We start from the raw sequence: 25,263 nt of genomic DNA, 5'->3' as shown, positions 1-25,263 counted from the left end.
TCTGACTTTTGCGACGTGAGTTACGAATCCCGTGACTCTACTGAATTCGTTGGTTACCTCTAACAGTTTTCTGGTGGCGTCTCATTTCCCGCATGTACGGTCATGTCACCTGCAGGGACAGTTTTACTTGTTCCTTGCTGACTGGGACGTCTGTTTCTTTTTCTTGTCTGATTGCTGTGGCCAGGACTTCGAGTACTGTGTTGAGTAAGCATGGAGACGGTGGGTGGTACCTAATTAATTGTTATCGTGAAAGCGTGTTGATTTTTGTCAGGTGTTTTCTTTGTATCCGTTGAAACGATCGTATGATTTTTATGCTACGTTCTGTTAATATGTTGCGTGCCGTCGCTTGATTTGTGGATGTTGAGCCGTCTTTGCATCCCAGGGATAAATCCCACTTGGTCACGGTATGTCATCCTTTTAACGTGCTGTGGAGTGTGGTTTTCTAGTACTTTGTTGAGGATTTCTGCATCTGTGTTCATCAGGATACCGGCCTGTGGTTTTCCTGTAGCGTCCTTGTCTGGCTTTGCCTCGGGCTAATCTTGGCCTCGTAAGATGAGTTTGGAAGTGTTCTTTTCTCTTCCGTAGTTTTGGAGGAGTTTGAGAAGGATTGGTAATAATTCTTGAACTGGTCTCGGGCCTTTCTTTGTTGGGAGATTTTTTTTTATTACTGATCCAGCCTTCTTGTTATTGTTCTGTTTGTATCTTCTGTTTCTTTGTGGTTTATCCTCCAGAGCTTGTGCGTTTCTAGGAGTTCGTTTGTTTCTTTCTGATCATTTGCTTTGTTGGTAATTGTATCTGGTAGTCTCTTAACGACTCTTGGCACCTTCGAGTGGTCTCTCGTAACACGTCCTCCCTTGTTTCTGGTTTAAGTCTGTCAGACTTATTTTTAACTGAGTTTCACTAAATGTTTGTCCGTTTTGGTTATTTTTTCAAGACACCGGCTTAGCTTTGGTCATCTTTTCCGTCCTCACCAATGGAGAGTTCTCTCAGTCCACCGTCTGTGGGGCGACAGCTGGAGACCCCTGTCCGGCCACCTTGCTGGCGTCCCAGCCCAGTGCTTCTCCTGGCTCATTGTGGGGATGCAGCACCTTTGGGACTGGCCTCTGGTTGTCTCGCTCCAGATTAAACCTGTGGCAGCGGTTCTCAAACTCGGTGCACATTGGGATGGCTGTGGGCCCCTTCCTCAGAGGTGTGGGGGGTGCTGGGCTGAAACGCTGTACCTGTGGCGAGCTCCCGGGCGACGGGGCAGCTCCGGTCCCTGGCCACGCTGAGAGCCCTGCCCCAGCATGAGCCCCCGGGGCTGCCACACGGGAGGGACCGAGCCCTGCACGGGGTCCCGGGCTTCTCCACGGAGCGCCTCACAGGGCTGGGCGTGCTCTGGGGCTGGGAGAGGCGCTGGCCGCCCGGGTCACAGGGCTGGCCTCGGTGGCGTGGACGCCTCTACCTGCCGGGCTGCGGCAGCCGCGGCCGGCTGGCTTCGGGCCGTCACCTGGCCCTGTGAGCAGGCTGCCCGCTTAAGGTGCCCGCGGGTCTGTTTTGTGGCCGCCGTCCACGCTGGGGGTGCGGGCGGCTGTGCTCGCCCCTCGCGGCCTCTGCTGGGCAGAAAGCACGAGTGGGTCTGGGTCCTGCACCCGGCGGGGCCCGCGGACCCGCAAGTGCGGCGAAGCAGAGGGGCCGGCGGCCCGAGGCCTCCGGCTCCTTCCCTGCACGTGCCCTGCGACTTTGGGCGTGCCCCCTCCGTGGGCTCTGACTTCCCCTCCTCCTGGCCAGGTGTCCTCGCGTCCTCCCGGCTTGGTCGGCCAGCTGCGGCAGCCTGCCTGCGGGGACTGCCCCTCGGCCGTGCCCGGGCTCCCGCGCTGGCAGGGCGCTGGCTCTTCATACATAGCAGCTTCTCACCTCTGGGTAAAAATAGCGACGCGAGGTCTTGGTGCAGCCTCTGCCTGTCACAAGTGGCGCGTGGGCCTGGGGCACGAGTCTGAGTGCAGCGGCCACCCGGGGGCCCGGCCGGAGGACGTGTCCCCGAACCGGGAAGTGCCGTGTGGGCTGCTGGGCTGACGCGGCTCTGTGGCCACCCTGGCCTCTCCGCACGCCCCGTCCCCCTCACGCGTGCTCCCGGGCGTGCTGCCTCCACGCACGGGCACTCCCGCCAGCCCCTCTGATTTGCAGACCCCCGGTCGGCTGGGCTGCAGCTCCAGGGTCCGAGGCCTCCCACGGCTGCTGCGGGCGTCTGTTCCCCGCAGGTGGTGCCTCCAGCCTTGTCACTGCGACCGGCCCTGTGGACCAGCCTGCTGCTCCCTGGCCCCCGCCTCCCTTCTTAGCCCCCTGCCAGCTCCGTGCCTGCAGAGCCCCCCTCTTGCCACCACCTCAGGACCCCCCCGGCGTGGAGGACGAGCACCAGTGTGAGGTCACTGGTCACGGGCGGGCCAGGGGCCGGCAGGGTCACAGGAGTGACACCTGACTCCCGTGCAAGGCACGCGGTCCTGCCTGTGGAGGACACACGCGTACTCCTGCAGCACCCACCCCCCCACCCCCCCTCCCCCGCCAGGTCCCCAGAGTGTGAACGCCGGCTGCAGGGAGGAAGCTGCCCCTCCTGGGAGCCTGGCCAGAAACTGCAGTGTGTGTGCTCCGCTTGGACTCCGTCCAGAACACGGGCAGTGACCACTGCTCCCCGGCCCCCAGCCCTCATGCACCTGTGCAGGGGCTTCAGGCGCACCGGGTGCACGTCCTCCTCTCCTGGGCCGTGAGCCCGGCCCTCTGTGTGGCCTCAGCTCCTCGGGTGTTGTGAGTGGAACAGCCCAGGGGGCGTGTGGGTGGCCGGGTGGCGCTCTGCTGCTCAGGGGACAGCCCCGCTCTAGCACAAGTGTCAGGGATGCGGCCGGAGTCACCGCAGGGCCAGGCCGGTGCTGCCGGACAGGCCGGCCCAGCAAGCAGCTGCCGTCTGTGAAGACGGGACCCCACGGGCAGAATCGTGTCTGCCCGCCGCCTCGGTCGGTGCTGCTCCCAGCCGTGTTCCCCAGCTGCCCCGGACGTGCCTGCACGGGTGCGGTGACGCCTGTAGGGACAGTACCACAGAACGAGTGACCGGCTGAGGCCCAGTGGATGGGCTTTGACCAGCGGCCTGTGTCGTGTCCCCTTCTCAGTCCTCCGGAAAGGCCGGCGTGTTGGAGCTGGTGGGATCTCGGCAGGTGCAGGGGATCGTGGTGTCCGGGCCGGGCCTCCCGCGGGGTGGGTGGACACGGCCGGCATGCCACACGGGCGCCTTGTCCGCGTGGGCCACCGTGACTTAGGCCTGGTCACTGACCGCACCGCTTCACCTTAGCGTGCTCTGGGGAGGGCGGGGGGGCACATTCACGTACGTGTGCTGTTGGGGGGGGGGGGGGTCTGCGGAAGAGGCGCCAAGCACTGGAGGAGGCCTGTGTGGCATCGGCTGTTTTGTTCGTGGCCGGCGCGCTAGGAAGGCCCGCGTTTCCTGCTGGGAGAGCTCGCAGAGCGGCCGCCGTCCACTAGGCGTCTCACCGGGGGCCCACGCTGGGTCATCGGAGCCCGTCACTCAGGGGCGGTGGGCTGCCGGGGCCGCTCCTCTGCACCCCCGCCCTCTGCGCGGGACGGTCCCTGCGTCTCTGGACGCCTCCCTTCTCCCCGGCTCAGCAGCGTGGGGTGGTGCCCCCGCCGCCGTCCTGTCGCGTCTGTGGGACACGTGAAGCGTGGCCAGTCCCTCTGGCATTGGCTTCCCGGCCTGGCAGAGGGCGGGAGAGGCTCCCGGCCTCCCTCTGCGGCCCAAGTTTTCCTGAAACTGCTTCGAGGCTCGTCTGCCTCAGGGACGTGAGGCGAGCGCTCGTTTCCCGACGCCGCGTGGACGCTCCTGCGGACAGGTTTCTGTCAGTTACTCTGGTTTCTCGGGGTCTCTGCAGCCCTCGTGCTCTCTATCGTATAGCAGCCCCGTTTCATAGCCCAGGTCACGCGAACGCCCGAGGAGCACGCCGCCTGGGTCCGCTTCACGTGGAGGCTGGGGGTTTGAGCGGAGCGCGGAGCATCGTGGATCGGCCTCTGCCTGTTCATCCTGGCGTCCGGGCCTTGGCTCACCTGTGTCCTCGCAGAGGCCGTAGTGAAGTGTCCCGCACACGTCGGCGGAGTTCTGGCCTCACCACCTGGCCGGGGGGGGCCCTCTCTGCGGCCTGGACGTCCCGGTGGCCACCACTGCGTTTCTGTGGCTGGCTCGCCGAGCGTGCGTGCAGGCCTGTGGCCGGCTCCCGGCGTGGCCACGGGCAGACGCGGCCCTGCGCTCTCCGCCTCTCCCGGCTGACCTCACACGGGGGCCGCCGGCCTCACCTCTGTGTGCACGGCCGCGCCACAGCGTGCTGGGTCACCCCTGCCGGAGGGGCGGGGGCAGCCGGCGGTTTCGGATCTCAGCTCTGCGGTGCCGGCAAGGGCGGTTTTGCGTCCATCAGCTGGGCGCACGGTTCGGTTTCCTGGGAGCACATCGTGGGCTGGGTCGCCGAGCGAGAGGGGAAAGCCAAATCACCTTCCCGAGCGGTTCCCTGGTTTTTAACCCCCCCCCGCCACGGGACGGGGCCTCAGGCCCAGCGCTTGGTCCTGATGCTGGTGTGCGTTTTCGGTTTTCAGCCGGGTTTCGTAGCTGGAGTTTTGGGGCTGCCGTGCCGTGGCAACGATTCTGTGCCGCCCGCACTCGCCCCGTTCTCGGTTCTCTTGAGAATGTCGCTCTGGGTTCGCGCGGGCGCACAAAGTACCCAGGAGCTTTTAGCGGGAGCCCTGGCCTCGGAAGGGTTGGCGCACGCGGACATCGTCACGAGAGACGCGGGTCTCCCGCGGCCTGAGGACCCAGTGCCGCCGGCCTCTCCCTTCGCGCCTCGGGAGCCGCCTCCTGGGACCCTCCAGAGTGTCCTGAGAGTCACGGCAGGAGTGACAGCTGTGTGTCTGTCCCCTGCCGCTCCAGGAAGGACAGGGTCTGCGGTGTGGCAGAGACCCTGTGGCCGCCGCCGGGTCCCCAGCAAGCCCGGTGCTTCTTCAGGGAGGTGGGTTCAGCCTCTCTCTGGCGGTGTCCAAGTAGCGGCCCCTCGACTCCCTTAGTACACCTGCGCTCACTGTTTCCGGGCAGGACGGAGGCCTCTTTCTCTCCCCGCGTGAGCGTTTCCTGGCCTCTTGCTGCTCAGGAGGCGTCGGTGCAGGACCACGGACAAGCCACGCAGACCACGCTCGTGGGTGTCGAGACTAGGCGCACATGTGAGCCAGCAGCGCCCGGGTGTGCCTGGCCCGGCTCTGGGCGCCGGGGGGCCGCTCTGGAGTTTGGTCTGCTCCCGGTTCCACGGTGGCGTCCGTGGAGACGTAGCGTGCCGGCTGGACTGGCCAGGCCCGCGCGGCCACCCCTGAGCTCCCGCCTGGGTCCCTGGGACCTGGCCGGGCACCGCCATCGGCTCCCACGGTCGGGAGCCTCCTTTGTCTCTCTGCCCTGGGGCAGTATGGGCCGGGCCCCCGGGACGGTCCTGCTGGTTGGGGGGCGTCCCGGATTTTCCTGGATGTTGGTCCCGTCGGGAAAGTCCCCCTGATTGCTTCTTCCAGGACGTGAGCTTTCCAGGAGGAGGTGGATTGCAGCCCCACTCTTGCAGGGGCGTGGAAACCGCACCCCGGTCGTCTCCACGCGTGTAACTGCATCGCTGTTTTGGGCAGCAGGTGTGGGCGTGCGCTTGCGGGTGTCTGCTGGCCGCCCCCCGGTCACCTCCTCCAAACGGCGGGAACGTAGGGCCACCTCCTCGCCCCCGGGGCCCCTGTGCGCAGCAGGCAGCGTGGGCGGTGGAGATGGGCAGCGGGAGGCCCACTGACCCTGCTTTCTGTCTTGTCTTGAAGGCTCAGCTGTCCCAGGCCCTGGAGGAGCTGGGAGGCCAGAAGCAGAGAGCAGACATGGTGAGTCCCTCGGTGGTGGTCTTTGTGGCCACAGGGAGCTCAGGGTGGGGGTGCCTTAGACCCTGGGTGTGAGGAGATCACGTCAGGTGCAAGCCTGGGGGTCCCTGATGGCCACGGCCCTTCGTGTCGTCAGAAACACCGGTGGGAATGGAAAGGGTGTGGTGGGGCTTGGAAGCCGGGTGCTGGGTCCCCAGCGACGGGCTGGTGTGGGGCCGTCCCCTGGTTCACTCTGACTCGGGGCCGACCACACACCTGGTGCCCTAGGTCGTGACCCATCCAACATAGAGCAGACTCGCACACCCTCCTGAGCGGTGCAGGGCCCGCGGCCTGGCGATCCGTGCCTTGGCGCCCACGGCCACGTCGTCCTCAGGCTGTCCCCCAGTGGCCGGCCCACAGCGGCCCCACCTCCTGGGGTGTGCACCCTGCGGTGGCCGCCGGGCTCCACAGCCCCCGTTCCCCTGCTGAGCTTGCGGAGCCCCCCAGCCACTTGGCAGGTTTCCTCTCTGCGTGTTCTCCTGGGACCATCCCCCCGTCTGCCCTGCACCCCCGCCCCCCGGGGCTGCGTGCAGAGCTGGGTGGGGGCAGGGGGCAGGCACCGCCGACCCTGGCCTGGGTGCCCAGTACCAAACGGCTTCCTTACCTTGTGGGACGGACCGCGCCCTTGTGCCACACAAGCCACAAGGCCCGTCGCGCTGCTGCGGTCACGGTCTGGCCTCTGTGGGGACCTAGCCACCAGGGTCACAGGAGGGCCACAGGCCACATTTACAGGTGTGCTGGGACTGCCCCACCCCAGGACGCAAGCCATCCAGTTGGGATCGGGGCTGCGGGGTGAGGAGTTGGGGTGGGCCCTGGGGCGCACAGCGCAGCTCAGGCTTCCTAGTGTGGTGTCATATCTTGTCGGTCCCTGACTTTGAGCGGGTCACCTGGCCTTCACCTGCAAAATAAGAGTGGCCTACAAGGGGACATGCCACGTCCTTGGACTTGTTTCGTCCGTCCTGCAGTTGTCCCCCTGGCCGCTGGGTGTCCTGTCTTAGCGCTGCTCTCGGCCATAGCACAGGGCAATGGAACACTCAGGAAGCAGCCGCCTGAGGCTGGCTGTGCTCAGAGCCCCTGACGGGTGGGGGTGAGGGAGAGTTGCAGGGGTGCATGGTGGGCAGTGGTTCCACTGGCCATGCAGAGGTAGATGCAGGGAGAGCATGAGTCCAGGAGTCAGAGATGGCAGGGTGGCCTGGGAGGCAGGGCAATGGAACACTCAGGAAGCAGCCGCCTGAGGCTGGCTGTGCTCAGAGCCCCTGACGGGTGGGGGTGAGGGAGAGTTGCAGGGGTGCATGGTGGGCAGTGGTTCCACTGGCCATGCAGAGGTAGATGCAGGGAGAGCATGAGTCCAGGAGTCAGAGATGGCAGGGTGGCCTGGGAGGCGGGTGAGGGAGTCATGGGTAGGATGGGAAGATTGGGGAGGGCAAAGCCGGAGAGAAACTTGGGCGTCTGAGGGGCCAGTGGATGCCTGGTGCCGGGTGCCTGGCCCTGGGGTCCGAGCTCCCGAGGCGAGGCCGGCCGGCAAAGCACCTGGGCATGTGTGTGTCCCGGGGGCCGGCGCGCAGAGCCTCAGGTTTGAGCCCTCCCAGGCCACTCCAGCACCCAGGAGCCGGGCCCCCAGGGAGGGCGGCTACACCCATCGGGAGCACATCCTGCTGTCACACACGTGTTGTTCAAAGTGCACGTCGGCCCCGCTGGTCTTTGCGCCTTGGGGGCCCCTGTGGGTGCGTCCCGTGCCCTGAGTGTCTGAGTTCTCTGCGGCCGGCATTCATCGTTGACCCGTCTGTCACCCACGTGAGTTTACTCTCTGCCTCCGTTGTGTCATCTGAGTTGTTTCCCGCGTGTTTCTGTCTTCTCCTTCCCACTTGGAGGGAGAACAGACGTGGCAGCGGCCGGGCCGGTGTGGGTCCAGGTGCTCACTCAGGCCTGCGAGCCTCTCCTCTCCCTGCCTCCTCCCCAGGCCCTGGGTCCACCTCCTCTGGTTGGCGTGGGAGGAAGAGTGAGGCCCCACGTGGGGCCGGGGCTGGAGCTCGCAGTGACACGGGGATCGAGGTGACCCTGGGTCTGGCTCCGCGGCCCTCGTGCGGTTTCGGTGACGGTGTTGGCGATGGCTCTGGCCGGGGGCACCCGTGGCCACTGTCCGTCTGGGTCAGGGACGCCCGGTTCCTGGGCCGCCTCTCCCAGCCTGCTGTTTTCTGGCCCTAAGTTGACTTGCTACTTAGGGAAGGAGAGAGGAAAAAAGAAAAACTTAAACATCTGTAGCTAATTGCAGATGACAAGACAAAGACAGTTTGCCTTTCTGTTATTAATTAGCAAACCTGTGCTAATTAGGAAGCATGGCATCATTCAGGCTCTTCTCTTTAAGTGCAATTAATATCACAAGGAAAGATGTCCTGGGCCACAGTTGTATCATTAACATCCCTCACCCTAATTAGATACGGCCGGCGGTGGCTGGAGAAATGAGGTTTTTGATTATAACTATAAAACTCGCTCTAATATTTGACGTACTCCAGGGAGCAAGGAGGGAAGATTGATTTTCCGATTTAAGGGGGAATGACGCCTTCACGACTCTGGGAACGAAGCAGTCGTCCGCCCTGAGTACCGTTCCCCCCTATGGCTCCCGCGGGCTCCCGCTGCCAGCCTCTGGGCCTGCGCAGGGTCAGCCGGAAAGGGCTCTGGCGGGTCGGGTACTCCCCGGGGGGCTCCGAGGTGTGGCAGCGTCCCACTGGGGCAGGGCAGCATCTGCGAGCGAGCATGCGGCCCCCTCAGCCCGCACCGAGCTTCTCCCTGCCCGCGGTTTTCATCCTGAGACGCCAGGCTTGCTGGCTGTGGCTCTGAGGGGCTGGTGCGCGGATCACGGGAGATGCCAGTGAGAGCCGATTTTCAGCTCTGCGAGGGGCACGCACACCCGCGTGTGCCTGCTGATGCGTCTGTCACTGTGAAAGCAGCGTCGAGGGCCAGGAAATCGGCAGAAGGGGTTGTGTGAGCTTCCATTGTTCAGTGCTGGCAGCCAGCATCCGTACGTGCCTGCCGCCCGAGAACCTGGCCTTATCGCAGCCTGCCAGCGTTGCCGGCTGCCTTCCGGAAAATTATTACAAGAACCTCCTGGTTCTCCGACTGATAGTGACTCATTCCACGTCCTGGATCCGTGCTGCCACGGGACCAAGCCAGGGTTGGGAGACCCCCCCCGCTTCGATGGGAGAACTTCATCCGTGCTGGGCGAGTCACGAAGGCTCATGGGGGACATCGCTGCAGGGACCAGCAGGACCCGTGTCCCTGAGGCTGGTGGCCGTCTTGGGTTTGGGTCAGCCTGTTCATTCGCAAGGCTCCGTGCCCGCAGAGCAGTGTCTGTGTCCCGCCGCTGGGGCCCGGCATGACAGAGGGAGGCGTCAGGGCCCGAGACGGCAGGCTCCAGGAGCTGTAGGAGGGGCGGGGGGGAGGGGGGACCCGGCCCTGGAGGCTGCAGGGAGCTCGCCTTCCTGAGCCACCGTCTGAGTCAGTCTCTCGCAGGCGGCTGTGTCCCCAGCCTGACCCGGGCTTGACCTGCTGCACTTGCCTGGCCATCTGCTCTGAGCCGACCGGGATGGTCTTGACCGTTCTGTGCGTGTCCCGGGGTCTGGTCCTGCCCGCCTCCACTCACTCCCGGCATCTCCCGGTGTTTGCTGCTTCTGCAGCTTTATGCCAGCTGCTGGCCGTGTCCCCTCGGCTGTGTCCTCCTCCTGGCCGTGTCCCTCTGGCCGTGTCCCCGGCCGTGTCCCCCGCCACGTCCCCCTGGCTGTCCTGCTTCCTCGGCAGAGCCATGGAGGAGACAGGCCTTCGCTGCAGGAGGGCAGATCCGCTGGCTGGCCGGTGGTGCTTGGTGGCCGCGTTGTCTTCTCCGTGTCAAAGCGACGTCCTCATCGTCTTTGTGTGTCCAGTGCGTGGCCTGGAGCGAGCACCCCGAGTCTGCGAGCAGGTCGTGAGGTTGATTTGGGTCTGGCGTCTGCAGCCGGGTGGGTCCTGAGTGTCCCGAGCACCGGGGTGATCGTGGTGGTTTATTGACGCACGCTTACGCGGCCTGACGGCCAGCCGGGCGCCGTTCTGACAGCTGTGCAGACGTGAGCTCCCGGAGCCCTGTGGCGTGGCCCCGTTGGCGCCTGGCCTTACTCTTCAGGAGGCAGAGGCCTGGGTTCCGGCGGGTTCCAGCTCTAGTGACTTTGCGGCCACCGCACGCCTCTGCCTGGGCCTCCGGGACTCCTGTCCCTCGTGTCCCTGACCGCGCTGACCCACGTTAGCACAGACTGAAGGGCCGTCGGACGCCCTGGGAGTGGCTGTGTCGGGCCCCCCACCCACGCCGTGGCCAGCGCACCTTGCCGGCGCGTTGCCCGGCAGCTGCCCAGATTCGCTGCTGGGTGCTGGCTCCCGGGGGCGAGCGCCTGGGCCGGCTCGATGGGAGCCGGGGAGTTGGTTTTGGGAGAAGGGCTCGACGAAGCCTCTTTAGAATTTAGTGTCGAGCTGACCTGGGGGGCACAGGGCCACCCCCAAGAGCAGAGTCCCCAACAGGCGCTTCAGGGCCGGAGGGCTCTGGGTGAGTGAGGGATGCGGAGCTGGCCGCCACGCCTCGAGGGCTGCCTGGGGGCAGGGCGGCATGTGGGCGTGGGGCCCTCTGCCCGTGCCACACTGGCTCGTCTGTCCCCCGAGGCCTAGCGTGTGGGCGTCCAGAGTCCAGCCCTGGGTCCCCTCCTCCCCACGGTGCTGCTCCACACTGGGCCCCGGTAGGGGCCAGCTCGAGGTTGTCCGCCCTTGGCCGCCGCAGTCCTGTCCTCGGATGAGGCTCCTGAGGGAGAGAAGGGGTCACGCACCCCGCGCTGGACAACTTTAAACACGTCTGTGTCCCGACACCGTATTTGTCAGGTCCCGCGAGTATCTGAGTCCCGCTTCTGGGCGCCCTTCTGACTCTCCGCACGCGTCTTCCACTTAGGCCCCCGCATGTGGCTTCCTTCGCCTTCCCGTCGCCCTGTGCCGCTCCCGCCCCCTGGAATGTGTTTTCTGTCCCGCAGGGCCGAGCCCTCCCTCAGCTCGAGTTAAACGTCCTCTGCTTCCCCTTCATAGAGACACGTCACGTTCCCATTCCACGTTCACTTGTGGGCCTGTGGCCGTCACCATGGCTGTCATCCTTGTTGTGGGCCCGTTTTTGGTCACGCCCCAGCCACTGAACTCCGAGCGCTCCCGTGTGCCGGGCTGTGCTCGCGGCTGTACCCGGATCATCCCTCTTAGCCCTCACGGCAGACCCTGGTGCCGGGGTCGTCTCCATGACTCAGATGAGGGGACAGGTGCAGTGGCGGCCGGGCCGCAGTCCTGTGGGCACCGTGAGGCCTGCTCGCGCCAGCCGGCCTGCATGGACGCCGCGGTGCCACGGGGCCGGGCCCTGGACTTAGTTGTAAAGGATTTGCCGAGTGACGGGATGTGGACGTGGGGGGAGGCAGCTTGCGCCCCGCCCGCCCCCTCTCCCCGAGCGGGGCCCGGTCTTTTTGGTTCCTCCAGCTTGCAAAGACCTAACGAGGTTGGTGATTTATCACCTCACGGGGATCCGTCTGTGTTTTGGGGACAGGGGTCCGAGAAGATGGTCTCCTAGCCTAGGAAATAAATGTCTGCTTCTGTTATTTCTGGCTCTTAATCGGATCGTTCCCAAAAGGAAAAGGAAACTCCCCAGTGCAGAGGGAACGCTTCAGCCCGTTCCTGTCTGGACCACGGAGACATGCTGTCAAAGTCCCCAGAGCCCCAGCCTGTGGAAGGGCTGACCCTTCGGTTATTTCCCTCGTCAGTGTTGTCTTAGATACCCTCGTGTCTTCTGTCCCGCGTGAGGGTGGAGGTCGCGGGTCGGGCCTCCCGGCGGAGTCCTCTGCCCGGCGCTGCTGACGCTCTGTGCCGCCGACTTCCGGTTCACAGCCTCTAGCCTCCCGGCCTTCTCTTGAGTTTGGTTTATCGTTTCCATCACTCGCACGTTGCTGTTCGCCCAGCTGGCGGCCCAGGTTCACCACGAGGCCCACCGGGCCCCTTGCGGGGTCAGGGACGCCGGAGAAGGCCGGCGCTCCCCCAGAGGAAAGGGAAGGCCCCGCAGCCCCAGCCCACAAAGCTGAGGCACGGTGAGGGTCTCTCACAGCCACACACGGAAATTGGTTATTTATCTTTAAAAGCCACGCGGCCCCTTCCAGCAGGGGCGTCCTCCGCGACAGACCTTCTCACGCTTGGCCCGGTTCTAAGTAAGACGTTTTTGTGTCGTTTGAACGTCTCGAGCCTCGGCAGTGGCCTTCTGTGGCTCAGGTCCTTCTCAGCTGGCAGTTCCTGTCGTGTCCGTATTGAGCGATTTCGCTCCTGACCGTATCAGTGAGTCTGCCGCATCCTCACTAGCTGCTGTGGTTCCTCTCCGAGCATTTGCCGCACGCCTTGCAGGTGTGTTCCTGGGGAGCCGGGCAGACGTGGTCCTGCCCTTGGCACCCACCGTCCTTTGCGGAGGCTTGGGCAGCCAGGGCTCTGTGACAGCCAGGGTCTGGCCAGTGCTTCCTTCACCGTGGAGGGGCCCCCGGGTCCACGGCCCACGGGGGAAGCTCGCACGACGGCCACGGCGGCCCTGCTCCTCTGGAGCCAGACTTGTCTTGTGCCTTCCCGACTGGGGAGTGTGGGAACTTGGGAGTCCTGGGGCCCACGGTAAGCCCCACCTGGAAGAGCGGCCTCAGTGGAAGGCGTTCTGTAGCAAAGCCTTTTCCTCTTCAACATCGCCAAGGTCGCCCGTGGCGACGTCGAGGGGTCCAGAGCCCGCAGAACCGTGGCCACGTGTCTGCTACGTGCACGCGTTTTCTGGAGGGGGTTTGCCCTCATGGGATTTTCCTGGACTTTCTAACACCCCCACCCCCCATCTCAACGGCTGCTCTCCCGGAGGAGGCGGCCTCACAGCCTCAGCCAGCCCCTAGACCCACGGAAGCACGTGGACACCTCCCACGTGTTCCCAGGATGGGCTGCCCACCGTGTGCGGCTGGGTCTGGGGTGGCAGAGACCATGCTGGGCTGCTGGCGCCCCTCTGCACCCAGGCGGTGCACGTTGCCCAGACTGCCTCCAGACCCGGGTGACTTTCAGCTTTCTTTCGGGTTTTTTCCTGCTAAAACCCTGGATTTCTCCAGGTCTGCCTCTTGGGCCTTCCTGCCTCCGCTCACCACGAGCCTGTCACCTGCTGCCAGGCCGCCTGGCTGGTCTCTCCCACCCCAGGACGCTCCCACAGCCTGTTCCCTGGGTGGGTGGGCTGCAGGGGTCCCTAGAATCTTCTTAGCAAACGTGCTGGCGTAGGGAATGGCGCTGTAGCGTGAAGTCCTGCTTGCACACGCCTTCCGGTGGGGCTTCTTTTCTCTGGGGTGCAGGCGTGTCCCAGCTCGGGTGACCAGCTGTACTTGCCAGGAAGTTCCCCGGGAGAGCCACCGGTGGCTGCCGTGGCCTGCCTGGCCTGTCAGGTCAGGTGCGTCCCTCCAGACGGAACGGAACGTAACCAGGGCAGTCTGTTTCGGCCCCTCCTGCGCCTCCCCAAGAAGCAGCAGCCACTACAGGGACCTTCCTGGATGTGTGATGGGCCCAGAACCGAGCAGAAAGGTGGCCTTTGACCAGGATTCCCACTCTGACCTCAGTGTCGTCTCTTCTCTGGGACACCTGAGGTACCCGCCCAGACTGAGCTCTGGGGAGAGTCCCTGGGATGCACTGGGCCTTGGTCCCGTCAGTACCACCTGTGGTCCGTGGCCCAGGCGGACCCTCCCGTGCCCCGACCTGGGGGTGCACGCATCCTTCCTCGGCGCCCCACGGTGCCAGGTTCACTGGGATCGTGTCAAGGGGGGCACACTTCTCTGCTCTTCCTGCTGGCTAGTGCTTTGTGGAACTGGGTAAGGCCCTGGGATCAAACCGTGTCTTCCCAAATGAAACTGAAATGCGTGGCCTCTGTTTAAAGGTTATGCTGCGCTAGTGAGCCGGCCGTGAGTGCCATTAGCATTAAAGTTTCATGAGTCTTTGGAGCTGTGAGTGAGTGTGGCAAGCCAGGCCTGCTCTCCAAGAGGGAGGGACCTTGTCACCAGAGGAGACAGGCAGGTCGGAGGCTGGTCTGCTGAGCCTGGCGCTTGGGCAGGTCCGCCAGGGAGCCACGTGTCCTGTTCTCTGCTCTCGTCTGTTTCTGTTCAGGGCAGCGATCCCTTTGAGAGTTCTACCTGTCGGTGTTCGTCGGTCCCCCCCGCCCCATAGGTCTCATGCTCGGAGGTGAGTTCTGTGCCCGACACCACACTCTGGTCCTCAGAGATCAACAACATTGATGAGTCTCAGCCAGACTAACCAGCAGGAAGGGAGGGAAGGTGCAGGTGACCAACATCAGGAACGAGAGAGGAGACGTAACGCTTGTTGTTTTCCTGGTGGGTGTGAGGTGCGTCTCATTGTCGTTTGGGTTTGCATCTGCCTAATGGCTAGTGACGTGGAGCTGTTCCTCCCACGCTTGTTGGCCATTTGTGTATTTTCTTCGGAAAAATGCCTGTTCAGATCCTTTACCCATTTTCAAACTGGGTCGTCTGGCTTTTTGTTGAGCAATACGAGTTCTGCGCGGTTCGTCTTACGTCGTGTATACGGGGTTCTCATCGGGTCATTTGTCAATTGTCTTCTGACTCTCGAGCGTGTCCTTGGGTGCACACAGGGTTTGGATTTTATCCGTTTTGTCTATTTTTTTCTTTTGTCATTGATGCTCTCGGTCATGCCTAAGAAACTGTTGCCACATTCAGGGTCGCAAAGATTTACCCCTGTGTTTCCTTCTAAGGGTTCTGTAGTTTTAGTTCTTTAACTGAGGTTTTAATCATCTTGAGTTGGATTTTTGAAGATGGTGTGAGGTTGGGGTCTGCCTTCATTGTTTTGTGCGTGGACATCCGGTGGTCCCAGGACTGTTCTCTCCCTCACCGAAAGAGAGATGCTTGGGTTTCCTTCTGGATTCCGGCTCGGTTCTCTTGACTTACAGGCCTGTCCTTTCTCAGTACCACACTGTTTTGGTTCCTGTCACTTGTGGTAAGGTTTGAAACTGGTAAATGTGCATTTTCCAGCGTTGTTCTTCTTTTTTCAGAATTAACTTGGCTGTTGGGATCTTTTGTAATCTCATATAATTTTTACTATCAGCTTCCCAATTCCTGCAAAAAAAGACAGGATTTTAACAGGGATTGCGTTGAATCTGTGGATCACTTTGAGGAGAATTGCCGTCTTAACAACATTGAATTTTCCAGCCCATGAACACAGACTGTCTTTCTATTTATTTATGTTTGCTGGGATCTCCATTAGCAGTGTTTATGGTTTTCAGCTTGCACGTCTTTCTTCCTTGGTTAAACTTATTCATAAGTTTTTATTCTCTTTGATGCTGTTGTGAATAGGATTGCTTTCTTAACGTTTTTGTTGATTGTTCACTGCTAGCGTGCAGATACACTGCTGGTGTTTGTGCGTTGGTCCTGTTTCCTGCCACTTTGCCGAATTCTTTGAACTCCAGCAGTTTTTGTCAGTTCCGTAGCGTTTGCAATTTATGAGATCTTGGTCATCTGTGAATAGAGATAGCTTTACTTTTTCCTTTTCGATTTGATGCCTTTTGTTTCTTGTTGTTGCCCGACTGCTCTGGCTGGAGCTCCAGTGCAATGTTGAATAGCAGTGGTGGAAGCGGGCATCCTTGCCTTGTTCCTGATCTTATGGGGAAGCTTCGGTCTTGCATCGTAGCATATGATGTTTGCTGTGGGTGTTAGTGAATGCCCATTGTCAGGTTGGGGAAGTTGCCTTCTACTCCTAGTTTATTATTTTTATAACGAAAGGGCGTTGGATTTTTGCCAACTGGTTTTTTGCCTCAGTTGAGATGATCATGTGGCTTTTCCTTCATTCTGTTAATGCGGTGTGTGCTGCATTCACTGATTTTTCTATGTTGAACCATTCTTGCATTCCTGGCTTAGAGCCCACTTGGTTGTGGTGTCTGACCCTTTGAGATGCTGCCGGTTGGTTAGCTGCTGTCTTGTTGAGAGCTTCTCGGCCTGTGTTCATAAGGATTATTGGTCTTAGCCTTCTCTGGCTGTGGTATCACGGTTATGTTGGCCTCATAAAATAAGCTGAGAAGCGTTCTGTCCTCTTCAGCTTCTTAGAAGACTTTGGGAATTCTGTGTTAATTACTTTACGTGTTTGGTAGCATTCACCAGTAAAGCCGTCTGTTCCTGGGAATTTCTTTGTTGGGCGATCCTCAGTTACTAATTGAGCCTCCTTACTCATCACAGGCCTGTTCAGATTTTCCATTTCTTCTTGAGTCAGTTTTGGTAGTTTGTGTGTTTCTAGGAGTTTGTCTGAGTCATCTAGTCGTCCTAGGGCTCTCTTACCGTCCTCGCTTCCCAGGGTCGGCGTCTTACCGTCCTCACTTCCCGGGGTCTGTATCTTACCGTCCTTACTTCCTAAGGTCAGTAGCGGGGACTCTGCTCCCCCTTTTGGTCTAGCTAAAGGTGGGCGGTTTCTTTTACTTCCTGTCTCACTGGCATGTTTGTTCCTTTCAGGACTTGAAGGAGGTTTTCCCCACTCGCCTCTGACTCGCCTTGTTTCCATCAGGCCCCTGTCGCCAGCCCCGGGGTCCTCGTGTAACTTGGCTTTTCTGGTGGTCTCGTGATCACCGATCACTGCTTGGAGGAATTTGATGACGACGTGCCTCTGTGTCCTTCTTGTACCTTCCTTTGTTCCTTGTGCTTGGGCTTTCTTGCGTTCTTTAGCTCTGTGGACTTCCTGTCCTCATCCTTTGGAAAGGCCTCCTTTGGGCCGCGTCCGGTTACCCACATTTCGGGTGCTGGGACTTATCCCATGGCTCACATGTGCTCTTTTCCTTCTGAATCATTCCTGCTGCTGTGTCTCCAAGCTCCCTGGACTAGTCTTCCACTGGAGTGACCCGTGCATTTTTAGCTCAGATGTTGCTGTTTGCAACCCTGAAAAGTTTGCCTATGGTTTCCTTTTCTCTCCTTGTCTATACCTTATATTTAAAAGTATGGAGTTCAGTTATATTGACTGTTTACAGTCATTCTGTGCCGAGTCTAACACCTGTGTTGGGTGGATGCTGGATGCCTGTGTATTCTTGTGAAGATCCTTCCAGCTTCCTTCGTTCAGGAACGTGGCAAAGGTCCTTAGAAATGGCCCGATCTGCCAGGTGGCACTTTGATGACATTCCAGGCTGACCCAGGGCAGCACTTGTTCTAGGGCTAATTATCTCCAGCTCTGGGTCTTGGCCTCCCACGGTGCTCTGCCTGCTACCCTGGGAGTTAGGCGCTTTGGAGCCCAGCTGGACAGGTAATTCCCTCTTGTCCCTTGCGATGGTTCAGTCCTCGATCTGGGGTCTTTGCTCTCCTGTATACGCCGGTCAGGGTTCTGCCGCGCGCTTGTGGGGGCCCCTGCACGCTCCCTGCAGTGTGGAGTCTGGCTGCCGCGGTCTCCCCGCCCTCCTGGGTCTGCCTCCCCTGCCCGGGCTGTGCCGTGTCCCGGACTCCCTGAAGACGGTGAGCCGGGATGGCCACCGGGCCTGCCTCGTGGTTCCCAGCCTTCCACTTTCCCAGCGGCGGCCCTGGCCGCGGGGTCCCGCGGCCCAGCTGTTCACCCCAGCCTGTTGTGCACCTGGCCTCCTGAGAGCACGGGGCATTTCTTCCAGAAGGTGCCGGGGAGAGTGTTTTTGGTTTAGAGCCTCCCATGACACACAGATGTGCGGGGACACATGCAAGAAACCACAGTTTGTGGTCTGAGGGGTGGCTTCACGCCGGGGCCTTCATCTGATCGTCCGGGGCTGGGGTCAACTTACACTTTGTGCCCAGGCCTGGTCGGGGGGCCTTCCCTGCTGCCGTTCCTGTGGTGATGGGACCTCGATCTCCTGACTGTGGCCCCAGGTCTCATCCTGGCTGCCGGATGCTAAGCAGCCCACGGACCTGGCCCGCAGTCTCTGCCAGGGTGGGGCCGGGGAGCACCCGAGGCAGCCTGGGCGGATTTGCCCTTGGGAGGGCTTGGGACGTGAGTCTTGGTCTCTGGGAACTTGCGTAGGTAGTAGGTTTCTGATCCCTTTTGGGGGGCTGGCGACCTTTTTTGTATTAATCTCCATCTTGGTAAGGGGATTTTCACGTCTCTATAAATATTCCACTAACACCTACAGGTTCCTCGTACGAGGAGCAGCGGCTTTTAGAAGTGGTGTGGCCTTCTGAGACCGTGTCCTGTCCCGTGTCCTCCTCTCTCCTCCACGCCACAGACCTGCCCGCTTCTCCCCTTCTTCCCACACCTGACTCTGACGGGGTTTGGTGGCCAGTTGCCGGTGTGGAGTTCGGACCGCGCGGGGTCCACGCGGACGTCCCGTCCGGGGTGGCTCCAGCTTGTGCTTGTCTTCCTGACTTCGGTGAGCGGGATCCCTGACGTTAGGATCTTTGTGGTTGATCTCCCACGTCTCCGTGTCCTCGATGCCTCTGTGACTTCATGCGAGCTGTTCCCGCCACGTGGCGCTCCCCCACCCGGAGCGCTCCCCTCCTCGAACCCGGGTGGACAGGCGGCGCGTGTCTGCGTCCAGCTGCGCCCAGGGTAGTGGTGTGGTTTCTCAGCAGGTGCAACTTCCCACCCGTGTGGACTCGGTTAACGTTCAGGCCCAGAGTCGTCCCACGACCGGCCCACCACGGGGCGGGGGCGGTTAGGGCGCCCCTTCCACCGGAGCCTTCCCTTGGGTCGTCGCTTCTCGGCCGTCTGGGACTCGGAGGTTGCTGGGGGGTGGGGGTGGTCCCGCGGACACAGGTCCCGGGAGCCACCCCCACCCCGTGCGGGGGCAGGTGCCGCTCCTGCCACGGGGCATGGGCTTTACGGAGACGGAACACGTAGACACACGGCTGGTTTGTTGACCTTCGGGAGGTTTTGCTCCCCGTCGCGACCTGGTCACCGGTCTGTCACTGGTCTGTCAGCGGCACCCTTGACAGCAGGTGAATTGTACGGCCCCTTCCCCACCCGCGCACTCGGAGACGCCGGCACTCACCGGCAGCCTGGGAATCCGGTAACGGGGAGACGGAGGAACGTAACCCAGAAGAACGCGTCTCACGTCCGCGTGCGCATGCGTGGAGGTGGGCGCGGGGCACGCCGCGGGCTGTGCTGGAGCTCCGGGGCCTCGGCACCACGGCGACACCGGTTCTCACGTGGCGCGCTTGCGCCGTGAACAGAGCGAGGCGTGGCCTTCCCACGGAACCCGTAGGACTCGCGCATCTGTGCTTTGTCGGGAGCGAGGGTCCCGGTTCCGGGCGCAGCCGGCCGCTTTGGCTGCTGCCCAGGCTCGGCCGCGTGTTGGAAACTGGCACTTCTGCCCGTTGCCACCGGCCCCTCTCGTGGGCAGGAAGCGCCCCAGCCTGCCGTGCTACCGCACCCCCGGCCGCCATACCCGGCTGGCACCAGTGAGAAGCTGCCCCCGCCCAACCCACCCCCCCCCCCCCCGGCCTCGCTCGGTGCTGGACGCGCTGGGCTGGGCCGCCCCCAGCCGGGGACGCAGTCCGGAGAGCTAGCCGCCCTCTCACTCTGGGGGTGGCGAGCAGCACCCCCGCTCCCGCTCGTGCGGTGGGGAGAGCGGCCGGCCGGCCGTGGGGCTGTCGGGTAGGTGTCCCTCAGGCGGTGCGCCCTTCAGCTCTCGGGCGTCTGTCCCGGCTGGTTTGTCCCCTCGTCAACAGGGAGGGGGCGGGCCAGGTCAGGGGCAGGAGAGCAGCCCGCTGCGGTCTCTAAGCACACGTGCTTAACCACAGGCGGAGGTTCCTGTCTGCGTGCCCGTGGCCCGTGGCCGCCCGTGCACCGTGGCACTGGCGGGTGCTGCCCGCTGGGCCTTTACGCCAGGAATGTTCTGACGCCTGGTTTAGGGGACACTTCAAGCAGGTGTGAGCCCCGCTTCCTGGGCTCGATCCGTGCTGGAGTGGGGGCCTGGCTCCCAGGTGTCTGTAACTGGGCCCCGAGCTCTGCTGGCCTTTGCTGAGGTGCCCTGACACGGGCACGAGGCCCCGAGGGGGCCCGGTCCCCTGGGCGGTGGGCGGGTGCTTCCCGGGAGCCCAGGCCCCACAGCCCTGGCTGCGGGCAGACCAGCGGAGACCGCAGGGCAGCACTTCCTGCTGCTGCAGAGACTGCCTTTCCTTTCCTTCCAGCACTTCCCGCCGCTGTCTGCCGTCCGCACGTGTCTGCTGGCACGCAGTACTGTGCTGGTGGCGCCTCGAGCGGGCACCCTCCCTGCGGTTTGGGCTCAGGGCCTGCAGCCGGTGAAGAGGCGGAGGGCCCAGCCCCGCCTGAACGCAAGCCGGGACCCCGGAGCGGGACGGTGGCGACACCTCAACGCGCTCAGTAGTTCGGGGGACACGGTTCAGCGCCGCCGGTCCCTGCGAGGGCCCGCAGGTGCGGTGGCGGCCTGGGGGGTGCGGTCTCTCCCGAACTCACTGTTCCCGGGGTGGGAGCCCGAGGGATTGGTAAACGTGCGCTTCGTGCCTCGAGGACGGCGAGGACCTGTGGGTGGGGCGTGTGCGGGCACGTGGGCCACGAGCTGTGGTTTGCTATCGAAAGCAAAGGCCCGACTGGGAAGGCTGCTTCTTGGTGGATGCTGGCCTGGGCTCTGGGCCAATAAACGGATATTTTTAGTGTTTCCTTGCTGTTTGAGTAAGCAGCACACGTCCATGGTGTGAAGCGGAGAAAGGAAAGAAAAGGCGGAACGGTAGAGGTCGGCCAGCCTCCAGCCGGGCCCTCTCCGCCTCCTGGAGAATGTTGGTGTCCCCGGTGCCTTGCGTAAAGACAGGCGGGCTCTGGGGCGCCCGGGTGCCTCAGCCGGTTGAGCGTCCAGCTTCGGCTCGTGTCGTGATCTCACGGCTCGTGGGTTCGAGCCCCGTGTCGGGCTCTGTGCGGACGGCTCAGAGTCTGGACCCTGCTTCGGAGTCTGTGTCTCCCTCTGTCTCTGCCCCTCCCCAGCTCGCACTCTGTCTTTCTCTCTTAAAAATAAAGCATTTAAGACAGGCGGGCTCTGTGCAGGCCGACGTGTTCCTCACGCAGCCTGTGGCTTGAGCGTAGAGGGAACGAAGGCTCTGCCACGTGCTGTCCTTTGCTTCCGGGTGAGTCGTAGGCTATGTCTGTGGGCTGGGGACGGTGGGACCTTCGGTACCCCGGCGCTCAGCGGGCCGCCTCCAGGTCCCCATGCTCTTTGGGCTCCAGGTTTGCTGTGAAAAAGCCAGGAACATTTACCTCCTGGGCCTCAGCGTGCTCGCCCGCAGAACCAGAAGCAGCAGCCTCGGGGCCGTGGACCAAGCGTGGCTGACCCGTGCCCCTCGGTGGCTGCGAGACGGGCACATCGGGCTTCCCCAGGGGCGCCCACCAGTCCCAGGGTGTGAGCACAGCCTGCCGCGGCCGGGCTCCCTGGGCGTTTGAGTCGTCTGGAGCCGGCCCTGCTGCTAATTCTGCCTCTTGATGTGGACGGCGAGCCGAAGGAAGGAACGTAAATGTGTGCGTTGGCTTCAGAGGTCGGAGACGCAGAAGAGCCTCTCTGGGGGAGGCCGGTGTGGCGATGAAGCACGGCCTGTGCGGAGGGGCTCCCCTGGGCGGTGGCAGGCCCGGGGCCTCGTCCTCATCGTGGGCGCGTGGCTCAGAGCCACGTGCTGCACCTGCAGACACCCCCTCTGGGGCGCCTCCCTTCCGAGCCCCGTGTGCAGGGCGGCTCACGGAACGGCCCTCCGGAACGACCCTCGGGGTTTTGTCGTTTGGCAAATCTCTTAGAAGAGACGATCCGGTTAGCTCTGTGTTCCTTTGTCTTAAGCTACAAATGCAGACTCTTCTCAGTGAGGCACGAAATAGGTGTTTGCAGACTGCAGTGTTAACGCATCTCCAATTGCCCCTTCTTCCGGGCCCGGGTCAGAGCAGCGTGGCTTCGCCTGTTGGCTGAAAGACAAAGGATGAACGCTTGTGCCCCCGGGAGAGCCAGGGCCGGGCCTGAGGGTGGGGAAGGGTGGGGCCCTGGGGTGCTGCCGGGACGGGGCTTCGGCTGTGGCGGGCGCTGGGCCCCCGGATGGGCATTTTCCTCTCGGGCGGCCCACTTCCTGCTCAGACCTCCAGAACAGGAGGCATCGCCCCCACTCGACCGATGAGGAGATGGAGGTTGAGCCTGTGTGTGACCCGGCTGGTGCCAGCACCTCTTACCACCCTCCCACGTGAACAGGGCAGAGGGGCCCCGGCGGAGAGGCTGTGGCCTTGGAGCCAGCAGGGCTCACAGGCAGGCGGGGGGTGGAGGGCTGTTCCCCGAGGCGCCCACGGGAGTGCCGTTGACGTTCGTCATCCGGCAACCCCTTTCAGAGCCTGACTGGTTTCCTCTTATTGATACCGACCTCTTTACTTTCTAAAATCGGGTGCTGGTGGGCAAACGCCGGACTGTGTTCTCCTTGGACGGCGTGCTTTCCCGTGTGTTCACCCTGCCTCCGCTCGCCGGCCCGGAGCTGCCGTCCCGGCGGAGGCCTGGCCCGCACGCTGTCCCCAAGGCTGCACGGCACTCGGCCATGCATGCCAGGGGAGCGCCAGGCGTGGACTGTCATACTGGCCACCCACACGCTCTTGTGCCCCTGCCTGCGGGCCTGGACCATCCCCGGCGTGCCGCATCTGAGCTGGGAATTGGGTTAAGAGGTGAGCGGAGGTATATGCACCTTCAGGAGTTCCCAGGCCGGCGGGAAAACAGTCACACACACGAGTCTTAGAATTACATGGTTGAATATGGGCAGGGGCCACCACTCCCGGTTTGGGAGGACTGCTGGAGGGGGCGGCCTCTGAGGTGGGTCTGACGGGGTCCGGGGGGCGGGTGGCGGTGGGGACTGAGCTGCAGACCCCTGTCGTGTGTCTGGGGAGCCGGCCACTGCCCTAGGCTGGGGGCTGGCAGGTGCGGGCGCTCGGAGGGCAGGCTCGGGCAGCTCCGGGGGCCTCGGCATGTGCGGGCTGTAGTGGGCGGGAGGGGGTCGAGTGGGAAGCAGTTATGAGTCAAGCTTACAAGTTAAAAGGGCCTATTTTGCTTTGAACACTATAGCATAAGTCAGCATTTCTTCCTTGCTTCCTGGAAGGTGTCCAAAAGTACCAAGAAGAATGAAAGCCAAAAAAGGCAAACCTAAATTTGGGCCGAACAGAACTGCAGCTAAAAGCCAAGCCCCTTCACGGGAGGGAGCCGGCCCTCAGCAGTGGAAATAGCAGGGGCGTGCGGGGCTGAGCCAAGAAGTGCAGCCGCAGGGAAAGGGCTGGAGAGGCAGCCGCAGGGAGGGGCAGGGCACCTGTTGTCTGCGCCCTGGGACAGGTGCAGCAGGTGCAGCGGCCGTGGCAGGAGGGGCCGGTCAATGCCCACAAGGCTGAGCGTCTGTCTCTGGGACGGAGAGGAAGGGCTTGCGTTTGCTCTCAGGGGAGTGCCCGCGGCTTCCCCCCCCCCTGCAGAGCAAAGGTGTGTGGAGGGCACACAGAGCCGCCTGGTCAGGATTGTCCTTTCCACAGTGAAAGTCACAGTGAAAGCAAAAGTCACCTTCCTGGTGAGTAATAAAAACAACGTCACACAATTTTGTAAAACGCAGAAGTTTTGTAGCAACCTGGATGGTAGAAAAAGTTCTCATGGGAAGAATGAACAAGCTGACCTTGAGCAGAGGAAAGTCATCTGTGAACGTTTTGCTGCGGGGCGTCCCCGGTCCCGGAGCCCAGGTTAAACTGGAGCTAGAGGGCCTGAGGGCCAGACCTGAACCCATGGGGCCAGAAGACCAAAACGCGCAAGGAGGTCAGGAGACAGGACCGGGCAGATGCCGTGGGTTCCGGTGGCGCACAGTTTACACATTTAATGGAAGTTCTTGGGAAGGGAGAAGACGGGAGAAGACGGGAGGGCGGTGGTGTTCACCCCATCGCGGCTGAAGACTAAAACATTTAAAGTTAACGTCACGCGGCCAAGGCACATTGAGCCGAGGAAAGGTAAACCGTAAGCTGGACGCACGCAACCCGTCGGTTAATCTTCTGCGGGAGGCGGATAGGAACCGTTGGAAACCGAAAAGTGCAGGGGTCGTGTCAAGAGTTCCGAAAGCAACCACGAGAACGAAAAGACGTCTCTAAGTATCAAGAATTTCACACGAAAAAGTAAACGAGATGAATAGGCCACAGATACGTCATCGATGTTCAAAAAGCGAAAATGGGGAGAGATTTGGGAGGAAATTGTCAAGGACGCCAGCAGCAGGAGGATTTGTTTTACTTTGTAATCCCTGGTCTGTCGAGTGGGTCAAGAATAAGCGATAGAAAGATAAAATCTGTTTCATGTAAAGCCCTTAACCCCCCCAAACTAAAGACACTCTTGCTATAAAGTGCTTATAGGAAACATTCACCAAAATTCACCACATATTGATAATACAGAAACCCTTCCTAAGTTCAAATAGATGTAACCAACACACTTACCAGATCACGAGGTGAGGAATTTGAAATGGTGACCTAAACAAACAGACAAAAAAAACAATAGAAACAAAAAAAAACCAGAACCAAAACCTCCGTCTCCAACAGTTCTTGGGTCGAAGCAGCAGTGAGATACGGACGTACACGGAATCTAGAAAACACATCTCAGGGCCCGTGGGAAACAGAGCAGAGTTCAGAAGAAAACTCGTGGATTAAATATTTATATTATTGAACAGGAAAGAATGAATATAGACAGATTAAAGACCCAGCTCAAGAACTCAGAAAAGGAAAACAAAATAAACCCTAGTAGAGCAAAAAGTAGGAATTTGTAAAGATCAAAGCAGAAGTTAATAAGAAAGTGAAAAATGGCGGAAATAATAAATAAATCCAAACGCTCGTGCTCGGAAATAAAACCAGTAAAACGTATGAATTATTCACAGTTCTGGTAAAAAATTAATAGACACATCACTACCCAAATGAGGACTAAGAATTATCGTGGAGTTTCTGGCCAGAAGGGGCTTGCAGGGGCCCCCTTCCGGTCTTGCTGGGGTGGCTGGCATCCCACAGGCGTGCCCACACCACGGTCACGGAGCCGGGCATGTGGGCTCACGCACTTGACCGCGCATGAACTTCACCTCGTCGGTAAAGGGAAACACAGGAAAGGAAAAAACCATCTAAAAAGAATAAATGTAAGTTGAATTATAGCTCAATTTAAATAAACTGAATGAATTGTTTTCTAGGAAAGTACAACCATCAGTACTGACTCCAGAAGCGATAGAGATAGAAACGTTAAAGAAAATAGTTACAAAGTTGTCACAAAGTAGCCGCTCCTGCCCTCCCCCAACAAAA

At 61.3% G+C, this 25,263-nt stretch overlaps 1 protein-coding gene across 4 annotated transcripts in view; it reads left to right on the top strand.

Moving 5' to 3' along the window:
- Positions 1-25,263, top strand: part of MAD1L1 (mitotic arrest deficient 1 like 1) — a 316,953-nt gene that overhangs the window by 175,273 nt on the left and 116,417 nt on the right. For all 4 annotated transcript variants that reach the window (XM_042971184.1, XM_042971183.1, XM_042971186.1 and 1 more), the window contains one exon: positions 5,863-5,919. In XM_042971184.1, coding sequence (XP_042827118.1) covers positions 5,863-5,919 — 57 coding nt within the window. The remainder of the gene's footprint in view (positions 1-5,862; positions 5,920-25,263) is intronic.

The sequence above is a fragment of the Panthera tigris genome, chromosome E3, assembly GCF_018350195.1.
Source record: "Panthera tigris isolate Pti1 chromosome E3, P.tigris_Pti1_mat1.1, whole genome shotgun sequence".
Taxonomy (NCBI): domain Eukaryota; kingdom Metazoa; phylum Chordata; class Mammalia; order Carnivora; family Felidae; genus Panthera; species Panthera tigris.
This window is presented reverse-complemented; position numbering and strand designations above follow the sequence as displayed.